Here is a 17,027-nt window from a genome sequence, read left to right on the forward strand (position 1 = left end):
TCAGCTTTTATTTTTGCCACTGACCTCCTTAGTTTATATGCCCAGTATTATGATCTGTGTATGATCAAAGGACAACGAATAGTTTAGTAAGGAGTATTTTCCTTGCATAATTAGTTTTCAAGAAGACTTGTAACAATTCACAGCTCTATCATATTATTGTACCTGTCTTCCCATTGCCTTTAACGTTGATATTTGTCTTTGCAAATTTGGTAGTGGGGGTGAAACCTCAGTCTTTTATTTGCTTTCTTTTATTAGTGACTTGAGCAATTATTTTTCTGAGGTGGTTGGTTTGTAGTTCTTTTGAAAACTTTTGTACTTTCTGAGATCTCCTATCCGTCTTTGAAGTTTCACCCTAATTACAGATTTGAAGGGTACCTCCTTCCAGTCTGTCATTTTCTCTTGGTGACCTCATCAACTTCTAAGGGTTTAATTATGACCTCAATGCAGATGACTCCCAAATCTACATGTCTATTCCTAGTCTCCTGAACTCCAATCTTGCATTGATAAATGCCTATCAAACACATTTTAACTAAGTGTCCTGTAGGTATTTCAAACTCAACCTATCGAAAATAAAAACTCATGTTCTTTACAAACTTACACTTCTTCCTAGCTACCCTGGATGGATACCTCCATCATCCAGTCATCTGGATTTGAAACCTTGAAGTCATCCTCAACGTTTTCTTCTCCTTCACCCCACTGATCCAGCAGTTGTCAGGTCTTAATCTATTCTGCCTCCAAAGCATCTCTTCTTTTTTTTTTTTTTATTTATTTATTTTTTTTTTAGTGAGGCAATTGGGGTTAAGTGACTTGCCCAGATGGTCACCACAGCTAGTTAAGTATTAAGTGTCTGAGGGCCGGATTTGAACTCAGGTACTCCTGACTCCAGGGCCGGTGCTCTATCCACTGCGCCATCTAGCTGCCCCCAAGCATCTCGTTAAATCGCCCCATCTCTTGACTCATATGACCGCTAGACTAGTTCAGACATTCATTACCTCTTATCTGGATTATTGCAATAGCTTCCGAATCGGACCCTCCTTTGTCTAGTTTTCTCCCCCCCCCCCCACCAACCCCACCACTTTTTTTTTTTTAACCAGTCCTTCCAAATAGCTTTCCTAAACACAGGTCTGACCATGCCCGTCCCTTCCCAGTAAATTGCAGGAGCTCCTTACTCATGCATTAGCGTAAAAGAGCCTTTCACTACTCGGCTTTCCTTTAAACCTTTCATCCCTCTACTAAACTTTGTATACACACTGCTCTGCACTTTAATAAATTGTTCAATTGTAAACCTATGCGCCGCGGCCGCTCTTCATTCTGGCTCTTCCAGTCTCTCCTGTCTTCCCGCTCTCTTCTTCCTTCTCTGTCTCCTCTTTCTCCTCTTTCTCCCTTTTCTCTGTCTCCGTCTCATCCCTCCCTGCCCCTTACCCCGGCCCCGTTTCTCAGGGTCTCTCTGTGTCTTCGCCGATTTTTTTTTTTTTTTTTTTTTTTGCTTAGGGGGATCTGATACAGATTCAGTGAATGGAGATAACTTTTCTAATGCGACAGGGAGATCTGACTTCGGAAACCCGGAAGTGCTCCCCAAGAAGACCTCAGGCTCTGATCCTAGGGAAAAGGGGGCTCATTGAAGCAGCAGTGCGCACGCTTCCCTTTCTCACGACTTCGGCTCCCTCTAGCGGGGATGCGTGAGCATGACCACAGGCGGTTGCCTGGAGACGTTCCATTTCCCATTTCTCCAAAGGGATAGCAGGGGCTTCCGGAGGTGGGGGCGGGACTTCCGGCGGGTGAATGACGGGCAGAGCCGCGGAGGTGACAGGCAGAGCAGAGCGGCTGCGGCGGCCTCGGGGAAGCGGGGGAGCTGGGAGCAGACAGCCAGAAAAGCAGCCCAGCCAGGCCCGGCCGGGAAGGCATTAGGCCGCGCTGGCGGCGGCAGCGGTAGCCACGATGATGGAGATTCCAGGATGGACGAGGGGCGGCGGGGTGGTGGTGTACCAGGATGACTATTGCTCCGGCTCTGTGATGTCGGAGCGAGTGTCGGGCCTGGCCGGCTCCATCTACCGGGAGTTCGAGCGGCTTATCAGCTGCTACGACGAGGAGGTGGTGAAGGAGCTGATGCCGGCTGGTGGTGAACGTGCTCGAGAACCTGGATTCGTGCTCAGCGAGAACCAGGAGCACGAGGTGGAGCTCGAGCTGCTGCGCGAGGACAACGAGCAGCTGCTCACCCAGTACGAGCGGGAGAAGGCGCTACGCAAGCAGGCCGAGGAGGTAGGCAGCGAGCCGCGGGCGAGCCCGGGGCCGAGCAGGCGGCCAGGCCCGGCCCGAGGGGGTCGCGGAGGAGGCGGCTGGAGGGGCCTCCTCCCCGCCCCACCCCAGCCGCGCCCCGGAAACCCCTGCCTCTGACCCCACGGCCGGCCTGGGTCCCTGCGGGCCTGCTTTCTCTTCTCATATCCCGGCCCAGCATCCCAGCAGGCCTCCCCCTCCTTCCCTCCATCCATCCCTCCATCTTTCATTTCCAGGAACTCGGATCACCCCCGCCTTCTCCCCCCAGCCCCAAACTCAACCTCGGGGAGCTCCTGCAGCTTCCCTTCTTTCCTACGGCCACACCCACAAGAGGGAAAGAGAGAGGCATCACTTCTTTCGGTGTTCCTGGCAGAAAGACTCCCTCTTATGAGCAGAGGTCACCCGGAATGTCCCCATCACTTAGCCCGGCCCCACCAGGCATGCCCAAGGTCACACACATCTTAGTGGCAGCTGCTTGTTGGGCCATGGTACCCAAATCCAACCCCCCCATCCTTAAAGTCTCGCGTCTTTTCTCTGCCTAAATCAGATCCTGACTAGAGATCAGTTGCTTGTTCAGGCTATTGGCCAAAGCTCCGATTGCTTCCCTTGACCAGCCTCTAGCCGCTGCAGTCGTCAGCCTTCCCCCTAAACAGATCCTCGTTGCAGCATGAAGCTGTCATTGGGAAAGGCTTTTTCCCCTTGTGTCCTCCTGTCCGGGATTTTTATGGTTTTGTGCAGAAGAATCAGTAATTGCTTCTAACACGTAATGAGAGCCAAAAGCCCAGAGGCTTCTGTCGCATTCATTAGGTAAAACTGCTCTTGGTTTCTATGTATTTAAGGTTACTGCTGAGTTCATGCCTTGTTATTAACTCTTTTGCCCTTTAAGTTACTACATTGGCCCGGTTGCCTGTATATAGAGAAAAACCTGGGACATTCCAGTGTGGGTTCAGAGGAGGCCGAAAAAGGATTTTTCTGATCTGGAAATATTTTTATTCTATAACTTGGAAAACTGCATGTGAACCAATTCAAGGAACAGGAAGAAAGTGATGCATTATGTAGAATGCCACTACTCTTACCCTGTTTATATACATAGGTATTATAGACAAAAATAAGGCTCTTTATCAAACTCTTTGATAAATAGGAAGTTTCTAAACTCCTTTATGATGCATTTTGTTTTCCATGTTCCTATTTGTCCACATGCTGATCCCAATTTAAAGCAGAAATAAGAGAAAGAACTTGTGAATTTCTTAAACCATAGCTAGGATGTATTCTTAGTGAGGTCTTTGATAAACTACAACCATAAAACAATCCTCTAAATGAACTTAATGTTTACCATAATGATAGTGATGGGCTTTTTCATCCTTCAGTCAAGCAGATATTCTTTAGTTGATGGTGATATCCGTGTTTCTCTAAAATTGGTGTTGATTCTCAGACCTAATGACAGTAGCTGATAAAGTGTAGAGCTCATTCTTTACAAGTAGAGATGCTAAAGGTTATACATATATCATAAAATGTTAGAGCAGAAAGGGACCTTAGATCATCTGTTTCCTCTTCTTCATTTTAGAGTGGGAATGAAGGACCTAAAAAGTTTATGTGACTAGCCGAAGGTTCTACACTAGTTAATGGCTAAGGACAAGACTAGAACCTCCAAATCCAAGCTGATTCTCCTATGTCACAGTACCTCTAGTCAAAAGGTTGAATTTGAACAAAACAGCAGCCTTCTGGTCCTGTGTTAGAGAAACTGTTGTACCAAAATCATGTTTGTGTCTGATTCCTCCATGCTTTTTGGGTAGTTATAAACCACTATTCTCCAGTAAGCCTGGTACCCTCAGTATTTGACCACTACTCCATATTTGAGAAGAAAAGAAACTATTCATTTAAGATACAATTCAAGAGGGGCAGCTAGGTGGTGCAGTGGATAGAGCACTGGCCCTGGAGTCAGGAAGACCTGAATTCAAATCCGTCATCAGACACTTGACATGTACTACCTGTGTAACCCTAGGCAAGTCTCTTAACCCCAATTGCCTCACAAAAAAAAAAAAAGATACAATTCAAGAAATTTCCTAACTTTTAGGATAAGAATTAAGAGAAGGGGAATAAGCAATCTGGTATGTTATATTGTATGGCATACCATACTCAGTACTTTATAAATATTATTTCATTTGATCCTATGAAGTAGGTGCTATTATCCTCATTTTATAATTGAGGAAACTGAGGCATTAGAGGTTAATTCACTTACCTAGGGTCACACAGGTAGTAAATGTGTGAGGCTGGATTTGAATTTAGGTCTTCCTGACTCCAGGCCCAGCACTCAGTGTGCCACAGACCTACCTCATGAATGAACATTTTATTGTCAAACTTTCCAATAAATAGACTCTGCAGTCTTCCACAAGACATGTAATTGGAGGAAGGGGGGTGAGAGGTGGAGTCAGTACCTTAAAAATTCTTTTGGCTAAATCTACAACTTGTCTACAATCTAAGGAGATTTGTTTGGGACCCTAAAAGGTCAAGTGACTTGCCTGGTGTTGCAGAGCCAGTTAATGAAACAGCTGGGCTTGGAGTCGGGGAGGTATGGGTTCAAATGCAGCCTCAGACACTTAGACTTACTGACCCTGGATAAGTAACTCATTTTGCCTCTTTCCTTCTCTCTTTACTCTTCTGTAAAAAGGGGATAATAATAGCATTAGCCCTCTAGGGTGATTGTGGCTATGTTTGTAAAGCATTTTGCAGACTTTGAAATGATACATACACACACACAAATAGATATAGACATAGATATAGATATAGACACACCATGATGATGATGTGTCAGAGCCCAGATTTCTGAATGAGAGCCCAACCCTGAATCCACTATACATAGTTATCTCTCATGCAATTTACATGCAAACAAACTTAATTCTTTGGTCTTAATGATCATTGCCAGATTTCTGCTTATGTATAAAAAGTGGTCCCTGGGAAAATTCTAGTGGGGACCAACCATTTCCTAGGCTAAAGATGGCCAACTAGCTTTATGTGGGGGAAAAGACTTAAAGGGAAAATATTTTTGCTGTTAGAGATTGTATTGGTTCTATGGCTAAAAAGGAAAATGGTGGGGGCAGGTAGGTGGTGTAGTGGATAAAGAACTGGCCCTGGATTCAGGAGGACCTGAGTTCAAATCAACCTCAGACACTTGACACTAACTAGCTGTGTGACCCTGGGCAAGTCACTTAACCCTCATTGCCTGCCAAAAAAAAAAAAAGGAATATGGCCTTTGAAAAACCTAAAATTTTATAGCATAGGACAATAGCAGAATAATGTAAGTATTTGTTCTGTTGTATCTATTAAGAAAAATTAGGCTTTTTCTTTCTTTCTTTTTTTTCCAGTTTTGGAAGAGTATTCTATTGCCCTTGTTAGGTAAACCACCCTTCTTAACTCAGACAAGGAATTATTATCAGTATACCTGATGAAATAGGAAATAGAAAATAGAAGATTAAAATTAATAGTACTTTTGGGGCGGCTAGGTGGCACAGTGGATAGAGCACTGGCCTCAGTACCTGAGCAACTCAGGAGTACCTGAGTTCAAATCCGGCCTCAGACACTTAACACTTACTAGCTGTGTGACCCTGGGCAAGTCACTTAACCCCAACTGCCTCACTAAAAAAAAAAAAAATTTATAGTACTTTTATATTGGTGTACACTTCCTCAAACTCATAGAATCTCTAAACCAATGCTATCAATACCCTCCCCCAACTACACTGCTCAAGAAGGCTTAGTCAGAGATGGGTAACTTGAGCTGCCTGCTTGTTCCTGAGCTGGGAAGATCCTACGGTTTTTCAGAGCTTAGCCTTGAACAATACAAACAGCCCTATTTTCTACCTTCCACCTTACTTCTGTAAGTACAACTACAGGAATTCAGAGATTGATCTGCCAACTAAGGGCCAGGCTGGTAAGAAGTATGTGGAATTTAGGTGGAATTGTTTGTACTCTAGCCATATCCTCGGTTTTTATTCCTTTGAACTGAAAAGCAGCACAAAGGTTTACAAATTTAAATTGACTTTGTATGAATTTTGAAACACTTTATTCACTGCTTTCATGGTAAAAACAATAACTTCACAACTGTTTGAGTATACACACATACAAGATATATAATTTCCCCTTCTAGCATTCTTACATTGAGAATTTTAAAAATTGGCTCCTGGGGCAGCTAGATGGCGCAGTGGATAAGCACCGGCCCTGGATTCAGGAGTACCTGAGTTTGGATCCGGCTTCAGACACTTACTGGCTATGTGACCCTGGGCAAGTCACTTAACCCCAATTGCCTCACCCAAAAACAAAAAACAAAACAAAACAAAAAAATTGGCTCATTTTTGGCTGGAACCACCGGGATGTGGTGACTAGAGCTTTTGCCATTTATCTCCTCAAGTTAACAGACTGTACCATGATCGTCAAGGGTACAGAAAAGTGAATTCCTTTAGAAAACTAAAACAGAAAGGCCCTCAAATCATTAGTGCATAGATAAGAACTTTTTTCTGAAAATGCAAACAAAAATTTGGATTTTTTATATTAAGGTTGTCACATGAATTCTCATTCAACAATTTTACTATCCATATACTGAGGAAGCTTGTCTATCATATATAATCCTTTCTACTTAAATTTCTGTTCACTACTTGATGATTAGAGTCCACATATAAATGATCCAATCTATAAGCACTAAACAATGATATACACAATGACAACATTTTTATAGAGCCTGTATAGCTCTTTTAAAGCATCGAGACCAAATCATAATCAACTTTTGGTTAGACTTAGATCATCTTTATTTTAGATTATCCGAAACATTTTTTAGTGCAGCAGCCTAATACAGGCTCCCCCATCTTTAACAAGAAGCTCAAGGCCTAAGATCTCTGAAGGCTATATGTTTTATAATCAGTCATTTGGAAACTGCGTTGCTCATTGGATTTTTAAAAAATTCTGTTTTTATACATACATATTAATCTTGCTATTAGAAATTGTTCTGGTTCTATGATTAAACAGAATGTAGCCTTTGAAAAACTTAAATTTTTTTTGGTGGGTGTGTACACACACACACACAAATATGCACTTTGGTACTCAATCCGGAATATTGTTCTTTCTTCACCCTGCATCAGTTTATAAAAGTCTTCTCGTGTTTCTCTGAATTCTGTATATTCATTTCTTCAATATTATTCATTATATTCATATAACAATTTGTTTAGCCATTCCCCAATTGATAGGCACCTACTTTGATTATAGTGTTTTGCTATTACGAAAAGTACTACTATCAATATTTGGCTATTTATGAAACCTTTCTTTCTACTACCATTGACCTTCTTTGGCTGGCTATATGCTCAGGTGTGCAATCTTTGGGTCTTCGTGTGAGAATTTTAGTGATTGTTTTTCTTACATGGCAGTATTGATTTCTAGCTTTTATCATATTTGCCAATTTCCTGGAAATGAAATGAAAAGATTCTTAGAAAGACTATAAGAGTGGGAAGTGTCCATTTTTATTCTTGAGTCCAGAGAGGCTTAAGGGTGTTGTTGGCCATTGCTAGAGGTACTAAGTTGGGAGAAGTCCTTAGGGCCCTATTGGTTAGATATTAGAGTGGAAGTAACAAGCTATTGAATCTTTTATAGCTTTACATTAACAAATATGTGTTTATTGAATCAAGTGATATGTACATGGGCTACTGATGGACATTGGGAGAATATAAAGATTAATCATACATCCTCCACTCTCTTGAGGAGCTTATAGTCTGGTTAAGAAGATTTTATGAAAAATGACTTATTTAGGGGACAGCTAGGTGGTGCAGTGGATAGAGCACCAGCCCTGGATTCAGGAGTACCTGAGTTCAAATCTGACTTCAGACACTTGACATTTACTAGATGTGTGACCCTGGGCAAGTCACTTAATCCTCATTGCTTCACCAAAAAGAAAAAATTTAAAAAGACTCATTTATTCTGAATTATCTCTGATTTAATTGAGGCAGGTACTCCCACTATCAAAGATTGTACCCACTTTTCTTTAGGACATCTCTTTATATAAAGAGATCTATCTAGTAGCCAACCTTCTGGGGATTAACTTAACATATTAATAGTTAAATAATAGTTGAAGACATACATTATTGGTAGTGTCAAAAGGCAAGAAGTCATTACTTACACCAAAACTAACTTTTTGGATGCAAATCACTTTGGTTTTCTGACCATTGTGCTTCTGCTAAGCAAACCTTTGAAAATTCTAAACCTTCTCCCACATTATCCACCTTCAGAAGTAGACTACCTTGCTTTACTTCCATCCTATTCGATGAAGACTTCCTTTACTGAATGGAAGGTATAGAATCCCTTATTATTCTATTTCTAACAGCAAGCAGCTTTCTTTTCCTTCCTGACTGTGCTTCCCTAAGAAATGAGATTCCATCTGTGCTCGTGTGGGTGGGCTCATAAAGCTTGCTTTCCTATATATCTATTTACATCAGCATGACTTTCTATTTTAAGAATATGAATTCTATAGGGCAAAGACCATATTTCTTTCATTTCCCTCTCTATGGATCATAGTACATATTACTCAGATAAGGAATATTAAGATAGATCAGTATAGATTGCTCTTTATTTAATTTATTTTAATAATTTTTCATTGAAATCAATGTAAGTTCTGTTTCTTGGCATATTTTAACCTGAATCTATACCAGAAAAAACGACTTAATGAACTTAATCTTTTTCTACTTCTGACATCTACTCAAATGTATATATGATTTTATCAATGTGGGTATTCCTTTTACTTGTTTAAACCTACAGATTTAAACCCATCCTCAATGCTTATCCATGTCTTCCCATAAATCTTCAACATAGGATCCATCCAATATGCTGAAGAATTCCTCTAGCTCTCTTGATATCACATGAATATCAGTGGAAAGAACCAGTGATAGTTTCACTGCATGACTGCCTAGCCTTCCTTTCTTTTATCAATGATGCTATCCTTTGCACTGTTTCTCCTGGCCAATTCCTCATTGTTAATGTGTTAAGCATTCAGAAACTTTATATTCCATGGAATGCAACTAACTACAGGAGATTACTGAAGACCACTAATGTTAAAAAGATGGACTTTTGTTTCAAGGAGAAGCTTAGTATTATTAATAATAAACAAGATTTAAATAGTGCTTTAAGATTTACAAAGTACTTTATATACACTAACATATTTGATCATTAAAAGCACCGGACAGTTTCCTAAAGATAATTCAGCCTATTCTTTTCAGGTGAAGATTCACTTTCTCCATCTGCAGTGCTTTTTCAAGATATACATACTGTTGGACCAATTTTATAGATTGTCCATTTAACTGTATATCAGTCTACAATAGGCATTCTTCATCCACTTGGTCCTATGTGGATAGTTTGGCTATACTCTTTTTTTTTTTTTCCCCCAGGGCAGTGGGGTTTAAGTGATTTGCCCAGGGTCACACAGCTAATAAGTGTCAAGTGTCTGAGACCGGATTTGAACTCAGGTCCTCCTGAATCCAGGGCCCATGCTTTATCCACTGCACCACCTAGCTGCCCCTTGGCTATACTCTCAAGTGATAATGGATTTCATTTAGGAATCACAGTAGTGTGTCAGGGCTTTATGCAGTCAGTACAATATCATCTCGAACAGGAAATCTAGAGCCTCACCATCAATGGGGAAAGTCTTTCTTGTGAACTCTATACAACAATGGCAAACACCTCTGACAAACATTTGTCTACCTACTTTATGTATTGTTTATGATCAGTAATCAGAGGATATTCATACAAAGTCACTTCTGTTATGTCTTTCATGGAATCTTGTGTGGTTTTGATTTATGCATGGAAGACACTTTATTGGAGGAGAATCTTTAAGATTTGCTTTACTAAATCAGATTTTTAATCATAAAATTAGTAAGCACAGTGGGCTTTTGTATTCTTAGCACCTTTCAGTCAGTTTGTAAGATGTATTCACCTATAGAATATCATTTACAAAAACCTGTCTGCTTCCTTTTCATACCTTTATCAAGGATGCCCTTGATGCATCTATAGTTTAGGTATATCATAAAGATTTTGTAGAGATGACTAAGTAGCATATGTGCTGGTATTTATGGATATTTTTACAGTTCCTATTTTTAGTAACTCTTCTGAATTTTTGTCATGCTGCTTTCTCTTTGTTCTTCTCTTGTGTGACCACTCTTGCAATCTCTGTAACTGTGGTTGTACCTAAAGATTCTGGACTTTTTTCTCTTCTCTCTCTGTAGTCTTTCTGAGTTACCACATCAGTTCCCATGGGTTTAGTTATCATATCAGAAATTATTCCCAGATCTATATATCTAGCCTTTGTTTCTTTCCAGAACTCTAACCAGTCTCATATCACCACCTGCTTGGACATTTTAAATTGGATATCTGTAGGCATTTCAAACTCATTTATCTCCAAAACAGTATTCAGTGTCTTTCTCCCTAAACCCTCTCTCTTATCCTATCTTTTCTGTTTCTGTCAAGGACATCACTATGCTCCCAGTCACTTAGATTTACAAGCATAGAGTCATCCTTAATTCCTCATTAACTGTCATCCCACATAGCCATTCACTTGCCAAGCCTTGTTGGTTTTACATCAATAACATCTCTCGATATGATCCCCTTCTCTTCAGACAGCTATCACCTTAATTTAAATTCTTCCTGCCTTTCACCTTGACTATTGCTAGCTTCTCTCATTTGGTCTTCCTGGTTCAGATCTCTACCCTCTCAAATCCATCCCTCATACAGCTTCCAAAGTGACATTCCTAAAGCATAGATCTGATGGTGGGCACATTCCTACTCAATAAACTCCAGTGGCTCCCTTTTACATGTAGGATAAAATGCAAACTTCTCTATTTGTCATTTAAAATCTTTTACAACCTTTTCTAGGCTAAGATTTTATCTTTTTAGGATCAATATACATTAATCCTATTCACAAACACTGTGGTCCAGCCAAAGTAGGCTGCTTACTGTTCCCCACATATGACACTCCCGCTCTTGTTTCAGTGTTTTATGAAACACTCTGTCCTCACTTATTCCTCCCAGAATTCCTAGTTTCCTTCAAAGCTGTGCTCAGGTTCCAGTGACTACTTAAGATGTTTCCTGATCCCCTCAGATGCTAGTGCTCTCTGTTCAGAAATTACTTTATGTTCATTTTGTACGGTTTTTGTATGTAATTTTTTTGTACTTCCTGTTTCCCCTAATAGTATGTGAGCTCCTCAAAGGAAGGAGCTGTTGGATTTTTGTTTTTGTATCTCTAGCACATTGGACCTAGGCAATTAATAAGTTTCTGTTAGTTGATGATAATTTTTTGCAAATAATTTTCCCCTAGTGTTTTATATCTTTTCTTCTCTCAGATACCTTGAGATAAGATCCCTCTGTACACAAAAGTATATCACTTTCAGCATAGACCTCCTGTGTATATACTTTTTCTTATCCAGCTGTTCTTTTCATTTTTATTTTCATTTAGGGCCATTGATGTTATTTTCATGTAGTAGCTAACTGCTGTCATTAATTGACAAAAGAAATTTTTTCAAAGGAGAACAAAGCAACAAAAGAGAATTTTGACTTAGAAATGTTGTCAGACAACTTTAAAATGATGTTTGAAGTCACATTTTGAAGTGGTAAAGCCAACAAAAAATCAGGGTAAGACATTTTTCTAGCCTAAGAAAACTTAGGAGGTCAGCAGAAGTTAGTCACACCAAAGTGGAAGCCTGTCAGAGCCCACACACAGCAGCAGTAGCAGTAGCAGCAGGAGCTTTTAGCCCAAAGATGGTAAGAGGGTTGAACAGCTATTCAGAAAGAGGTTATAGGGGAACCTTAGTATAGCTGGCATTGATTGGCAACTGTTGGCTATACAAATTTCTGGTTTGCAGTTTCAAGGAAGAAAGGAGTGCTTGTGGTCAATCACAAGGGAATAGGAGCCCAGGTCACAGTTCCAAGTACTAGCACTTGTGGCTGCAGGGGAACAAAGACCTTTTCTGGTCAAAGACCAGAGCACAGACCAGGAGAAGGGTGATCATACCAGTCCCAGGATCACACTGCCTTGGAAACAACAAAAATTTGCAGATCCCCAGAACTAGCTCTGACCACAGCAGCAGGCTAGAAAAATGAGCAAACAACAACAATTTTTAAATGGATTATAAAAAGCTACTGCCGTGGCAGGGAAAACCTAGACATAAACTCAGAAGATGGCAACAATGTGAAAACAGTTACAAACAAAATCTCAAAGAAAAATGATAATTGAACCCAACCCCAGCAAGAATTCCTGGAAGAATTAAAGAAAGTGATAAGAGTGGTAGAGGAAAAACTTGGAAAAGAAATGAGAGTGGTGCAAGAAAATTATGAAAAGAGAATTAACAGTTTGGTAAAAGAGGCACAAAAAATACTGAAGAAGTTATCTTAAAACTTACAAAGAATTGACTTGAGGAAGGGAATAGGATGGAGGGAAACAGTTAACAATAGTAACTGTGGAAAAAATTTTGAAGCCATGGCAAGAGTAATGTAAGATGATGATGATGGATTGATGGATTGATGATTGGATAAAGATGGGAATCGATGGACAATGAGGATGTATTGATGATGATGATGAGAATTGATCAATGATGATAATAAAATATATGGTACTTTGCTGGGCTGTTGTGAAGAAAATTCTTTGTCAACTGTAACGATTGGAATGATACCACCTGCTGGAGACTTACTGTAGCAAAGCTCCGCCATGAGGAAAAGGCCTCTGAGGGCAAGCCATGTGGTCAAGGTCCTTAGCATCAGGAAGTGACGTTTGCTCGTGGGTACTGTCTATCAAGGCTACCAGCCAATCAACTTGAGGAGCCTCCCATTTCTGGGAGGAGGACACAAAGTAGGAAGCGGATGCTGGCAGAGGGGTTCTGTCTCTTTTTGGTTCCTGACCTCGCCATGGTGGGTCGGATGATAGGGTCTCTTAGAAATAGTTAGATTTTTACCTTTCTCTCTGATCCTAATGCTCTTTAATAAATACTTAAACATTTAAATACTCTTGCTAAAGCTTATAATTTATTGGCGACCACTCATTAGATTTTAGATAGTTTAACTAGAATTTTAGCCCTTTACAGGTATAAAGTACTATATAAGTGTTATAGATTACTGTTGTTGCAAGAATCAACCTCATGGCATTATTGTAAGGAAATCTCTCTTTAAAGTACTATATAAATGTAGTTTACTATTAAAAAAATGAAGAGCAGGATGCTATCAGAAAAACCCGGAAAGACCTCCATGAGCTGATGCAACATGAAATGTACTGTATACAAAATTACAGCAATACTATAAGATGATGTGCTGTGAATAATTTGCTTATATTCAGCAATGCAATGATCCAAGACAATTCTGAAGGTCCTATGAAAAATGCAGTCCATCTACAGAGAGAGAACTGATAGTGTCTGAACACAAATTGAAGCATTAAAAAAAAAAAAAAAGAAATTGGTTTAATGGTAAAAGAGGCACAAAAATTCACTGAAGAAAAGAACTTCTTAAAAAACAGAATTGGCCAAGTGGAAAATGAGGTACAAATATCTCACTGAAGAAAATAATTTCTAATGGGGAAGAAAATACTAAGGAAGGTGACCTAACTGTTCCAGATCTAAAACTATATTATAAAGCGACAACCATCAAAAGTATTTGGTACTGGGGCAGCTGGATGGTGCAGTGGATAGAGCACCCGCCCTGGAGTCAGGAGTACCTGAGTTCAAATCCGGCCTCAGACACTTAACACTTACTAGCTGTGTGACCCATGGCAAATCACAACCCCAATTGCCTCACTAAAAAAAAAAAAAGTATTTGGTACTGGCTAAGAAATGGGGTTAGCTAGGTGGTGCAGTGGATAAAGCACTGGCCCTGGATTCAGGAGGACCTGAGTTCAAATCCGGCCTCAGACACTTGACACTTACTAGCTGTGTGACCCTGGGTAAGTCACTTAACCCCAACTGCCTCACCACCACCCCCAAAAAAAAGATTTTAAAAAAAGAAATAGAGTGGTGGATCAGTGGAATAGGTTAAGCACATAAAACTCAACAGTAAATGAATATAGCAGTCTCCTGTTTGATAAAAACCCAAAGACTCTAGCCTTTTGACAAAAAATGCTGGGAAAACTAGAAAATAGTATGTTAGAAACTAGTCATAGACCAATATCTTACAGCATATACCAAAGTAAAGTCAAAATGGGTACTTGATCTAGACATAAAGGGTGATGCTACTGTAGGCAAATTAGAAAAGGAAAGAATATACTTTTCAGGTTTATGAAGAATGGAAGAATTTATGACCAAAGATGAGACAGAGAACATTATGAAATTCAAAATGGATCATTTTGATTACATTAAATTAAAAAGGTTTTGCATAAGCAAAACCAATGCAACCAAGATTAGAAGAAAAGGAGAAAGCTGGGAAATGATTTTTACAGCCAGTGTTTCTGATAAAGGTCTCATTTCTAAAATATATATAGAACTGAATCAAATATATAAGAATACAAGTCATTTCCCAGTTGAGAAATGGTCAAAGGATATGAACAGTCAATTAGATGAAGAAATTAAAACTATCTATAGCCATATGAAAAAATATTCTCAGTCACTACTGAGCATTCTTTCTTTTTGGGGGGGGGGTGAGGCAGTTGGGGTTAAGTGACTTGCCCAGGGTCACACAGCTATTAAGTGTCACATATCTGAAGCCAGATTTGAACTCAGGTCCTCCTGACTCCAGGGCCGGTGCTCTATCCACTGCGCCATCTAGCTGCCCCTTCTCAGTCACTATTGATTAGAGAAATGCAAATTAAAGCTACTCTGAGGTACCATCTCATACCTATCCAATTGGCTAATATGACAAAAAAGGAAAATTATAAATGTTGGAGAAGATATGGGAAAATTGGGATACTAATTTACTGTTGGTGGAGTTGTGAACCGATCCAACCATTCTGGAGAGCAATCTGGAATCATGCCCAAAAGGCTATAAAACTGTGCATACCCTTTGACCCAACAATACCACTGCTAAGTCTATATCCCAAAAAGATCATAAAAAAGGGAAAGGACCCACATGTAAAAAAATGTTTATAGCTGCTCTTTTTTGTGGTGGCAAAGAATTGGGTATCAAGAGAATGCTCATCAGTTGGGAAATGGCTGAATATGTTGTGCCATATGATTGTGATGGAGTACAATTAAGCTATGTGAAATGACAAGAAGGATGGCTTCAGAAAAACACAGCAAGACATATATGAACTGATGCAAAGTGAAGTGAGAACTGGGACTCATTAGGCACAATAGCAGCAATGTTGTAATAATGATTAACTGTGAAAGACTTGTGTACTCTGATCAGTACGGTGATCCAAGATAGTTCCAAAGGACTCAGGATGAAAAAATGCTATTTCTCTTTTTTTTTGCAATATGGATAATATGGAAATATGTTTTGCATATGTAGAGGGGGTGGGAGAGAGGCAGATAATTTGAAACTCAGAATTTAAAAAGAGAAGAATGCCAAAAATAAATAAATAATAAGATTTTAGAGGGTTTTTTAAAAAAGAAATGTTGACAGATACATTCCATTTTTGTTTGTTAATTGTCCTTCCATTTCATACTTAAATGTCCTCAAGATATAGTAGTTTTACGAGATTTATAATTTTTTGTCAAACTCTTCTGTGAGAGCTTACAAATGAGTTTGTATATTAAACCAGTTGCTGTTGGCTGCCACTTCCATCCACTAACAAGATGAAATGTTTGCTGGTCAAGGCTTTTTCTAAGCTTTTTTAGTCTCATAGTAGCAATTGATTTTGGGGGGTGGGGTGGGGCAATGGGGGTTAAGTGACTTGCCCAGGGTCACACAGCTAGTAAGTGTCAAGTGTCTGAGGCTGGATTTGAACTCAGGTACTCCTGAATCCAGGGCCAGTGCTTTATCCACTGTACCACCTAGCTGCCCCAGTAATTGATTTTCAAATAAAACTTCTTAGGAAGTGGTAATACTCTTTGTTGACGCTTATTATTTTATTCATTTCCCACTTTTTAGCACCAACAACTTATCCGTATAAGTCAGGTTGGAATTTCCTAAGTTAGAACCCTTATCTTCCCATTTTTAGTCCTCTTATTTAATGATCTTTTGTCCAACAAGTCACGGGTGACTTCTAAACCCTTAACCACTCAATTCTTTCCTAGGCCATCTCCCCTGCCCTGGCTACTATCTCCTCTTTTTCCCATCTTGACTCCTTGTTGAACCAATTCAACTCTACTATGTCCTCCTTTCTTGAATCTACAGCCCCCTTATCATTTTGCCAATTGTTCCCTGCCAAGCTTCAGCCTTGGATCATTCCCACCATTCTCTCTGCCATTACTTCTACACATGTGCTGCTGAAAAACAAGGAGAAATTCATGTACCCTTCTGACTGGGTACACTGCAAACTTCTGTAGCACAAACTCAACTAGGCCTTCACTGCTGGGAAACAATCCTAATATGCCTTCCTTATCTACTCATTATCCTTCTTCCCGCAGCAGTTCTTCCAAATCTTTTCATTCCTCCTTAAAACTTTCATGACTCCTCTTCCCCCCACCCTCTTATCTACAAAACTTGACTCATTTTATAGAAAAAATTGAGGCCATTCTCTAAGAGCCCCCTCTTCTCCTCTTTCTCATCTATTACACACACACACCTTCTGCCACTATTTTCTCTACCCCTGTCTCAAATGCTGAAGTGGCCCTTCTCCTTACCAAGGCTAACCCCTTCACTGGCTCAAGAGATCC

General features: G+C 40.0%; 1 protein-coding gene across 1 annotated transcript in view; it reads left to right on the plus strand.

Moving 5' to 3' along the window:
• The first annotated feature begins 1,767 nt into the window (after positions 1-1,767).
• MAPK8IP3 (mitogen-activated protein kinase 8 interacting protein 3) overlaps positions 1,768-17,027 on the plus strand; it is a 91,163-nt gene continuing 75,903 nt past the window's right edge. Inside the window, 3 exon segments of the mRNA XM_043971314.1 lie at positions 1,768-2,112; positions 2,114-2,141; positions 2,144-2,259. Of these exon segments, the coding sequence (XP_043827249.1) occupies positions 1,939-2,112; positions 2,114-2,141; positions 2,144-2,259 (318 nt within the window). The 5' untranslated portion in view covers positions 1,768-1,938.

This window comes from Dromiciops gliroides, chromosome 1 (genome assembly GCF_019393635.1).
Source record: "Dromiciops gliroides isolate mDroGli1 chromosome 1, mDroGli1.pri, whole genome shotgun sequence".
NCBI classification, from domain to species: domain Eukaryota; kingdom Metazoa; phylum Chordata; class Mammalia; order Microbiotheria; family Microbiotheriidae; genus Dromiciops; species Dromiciops gliroides.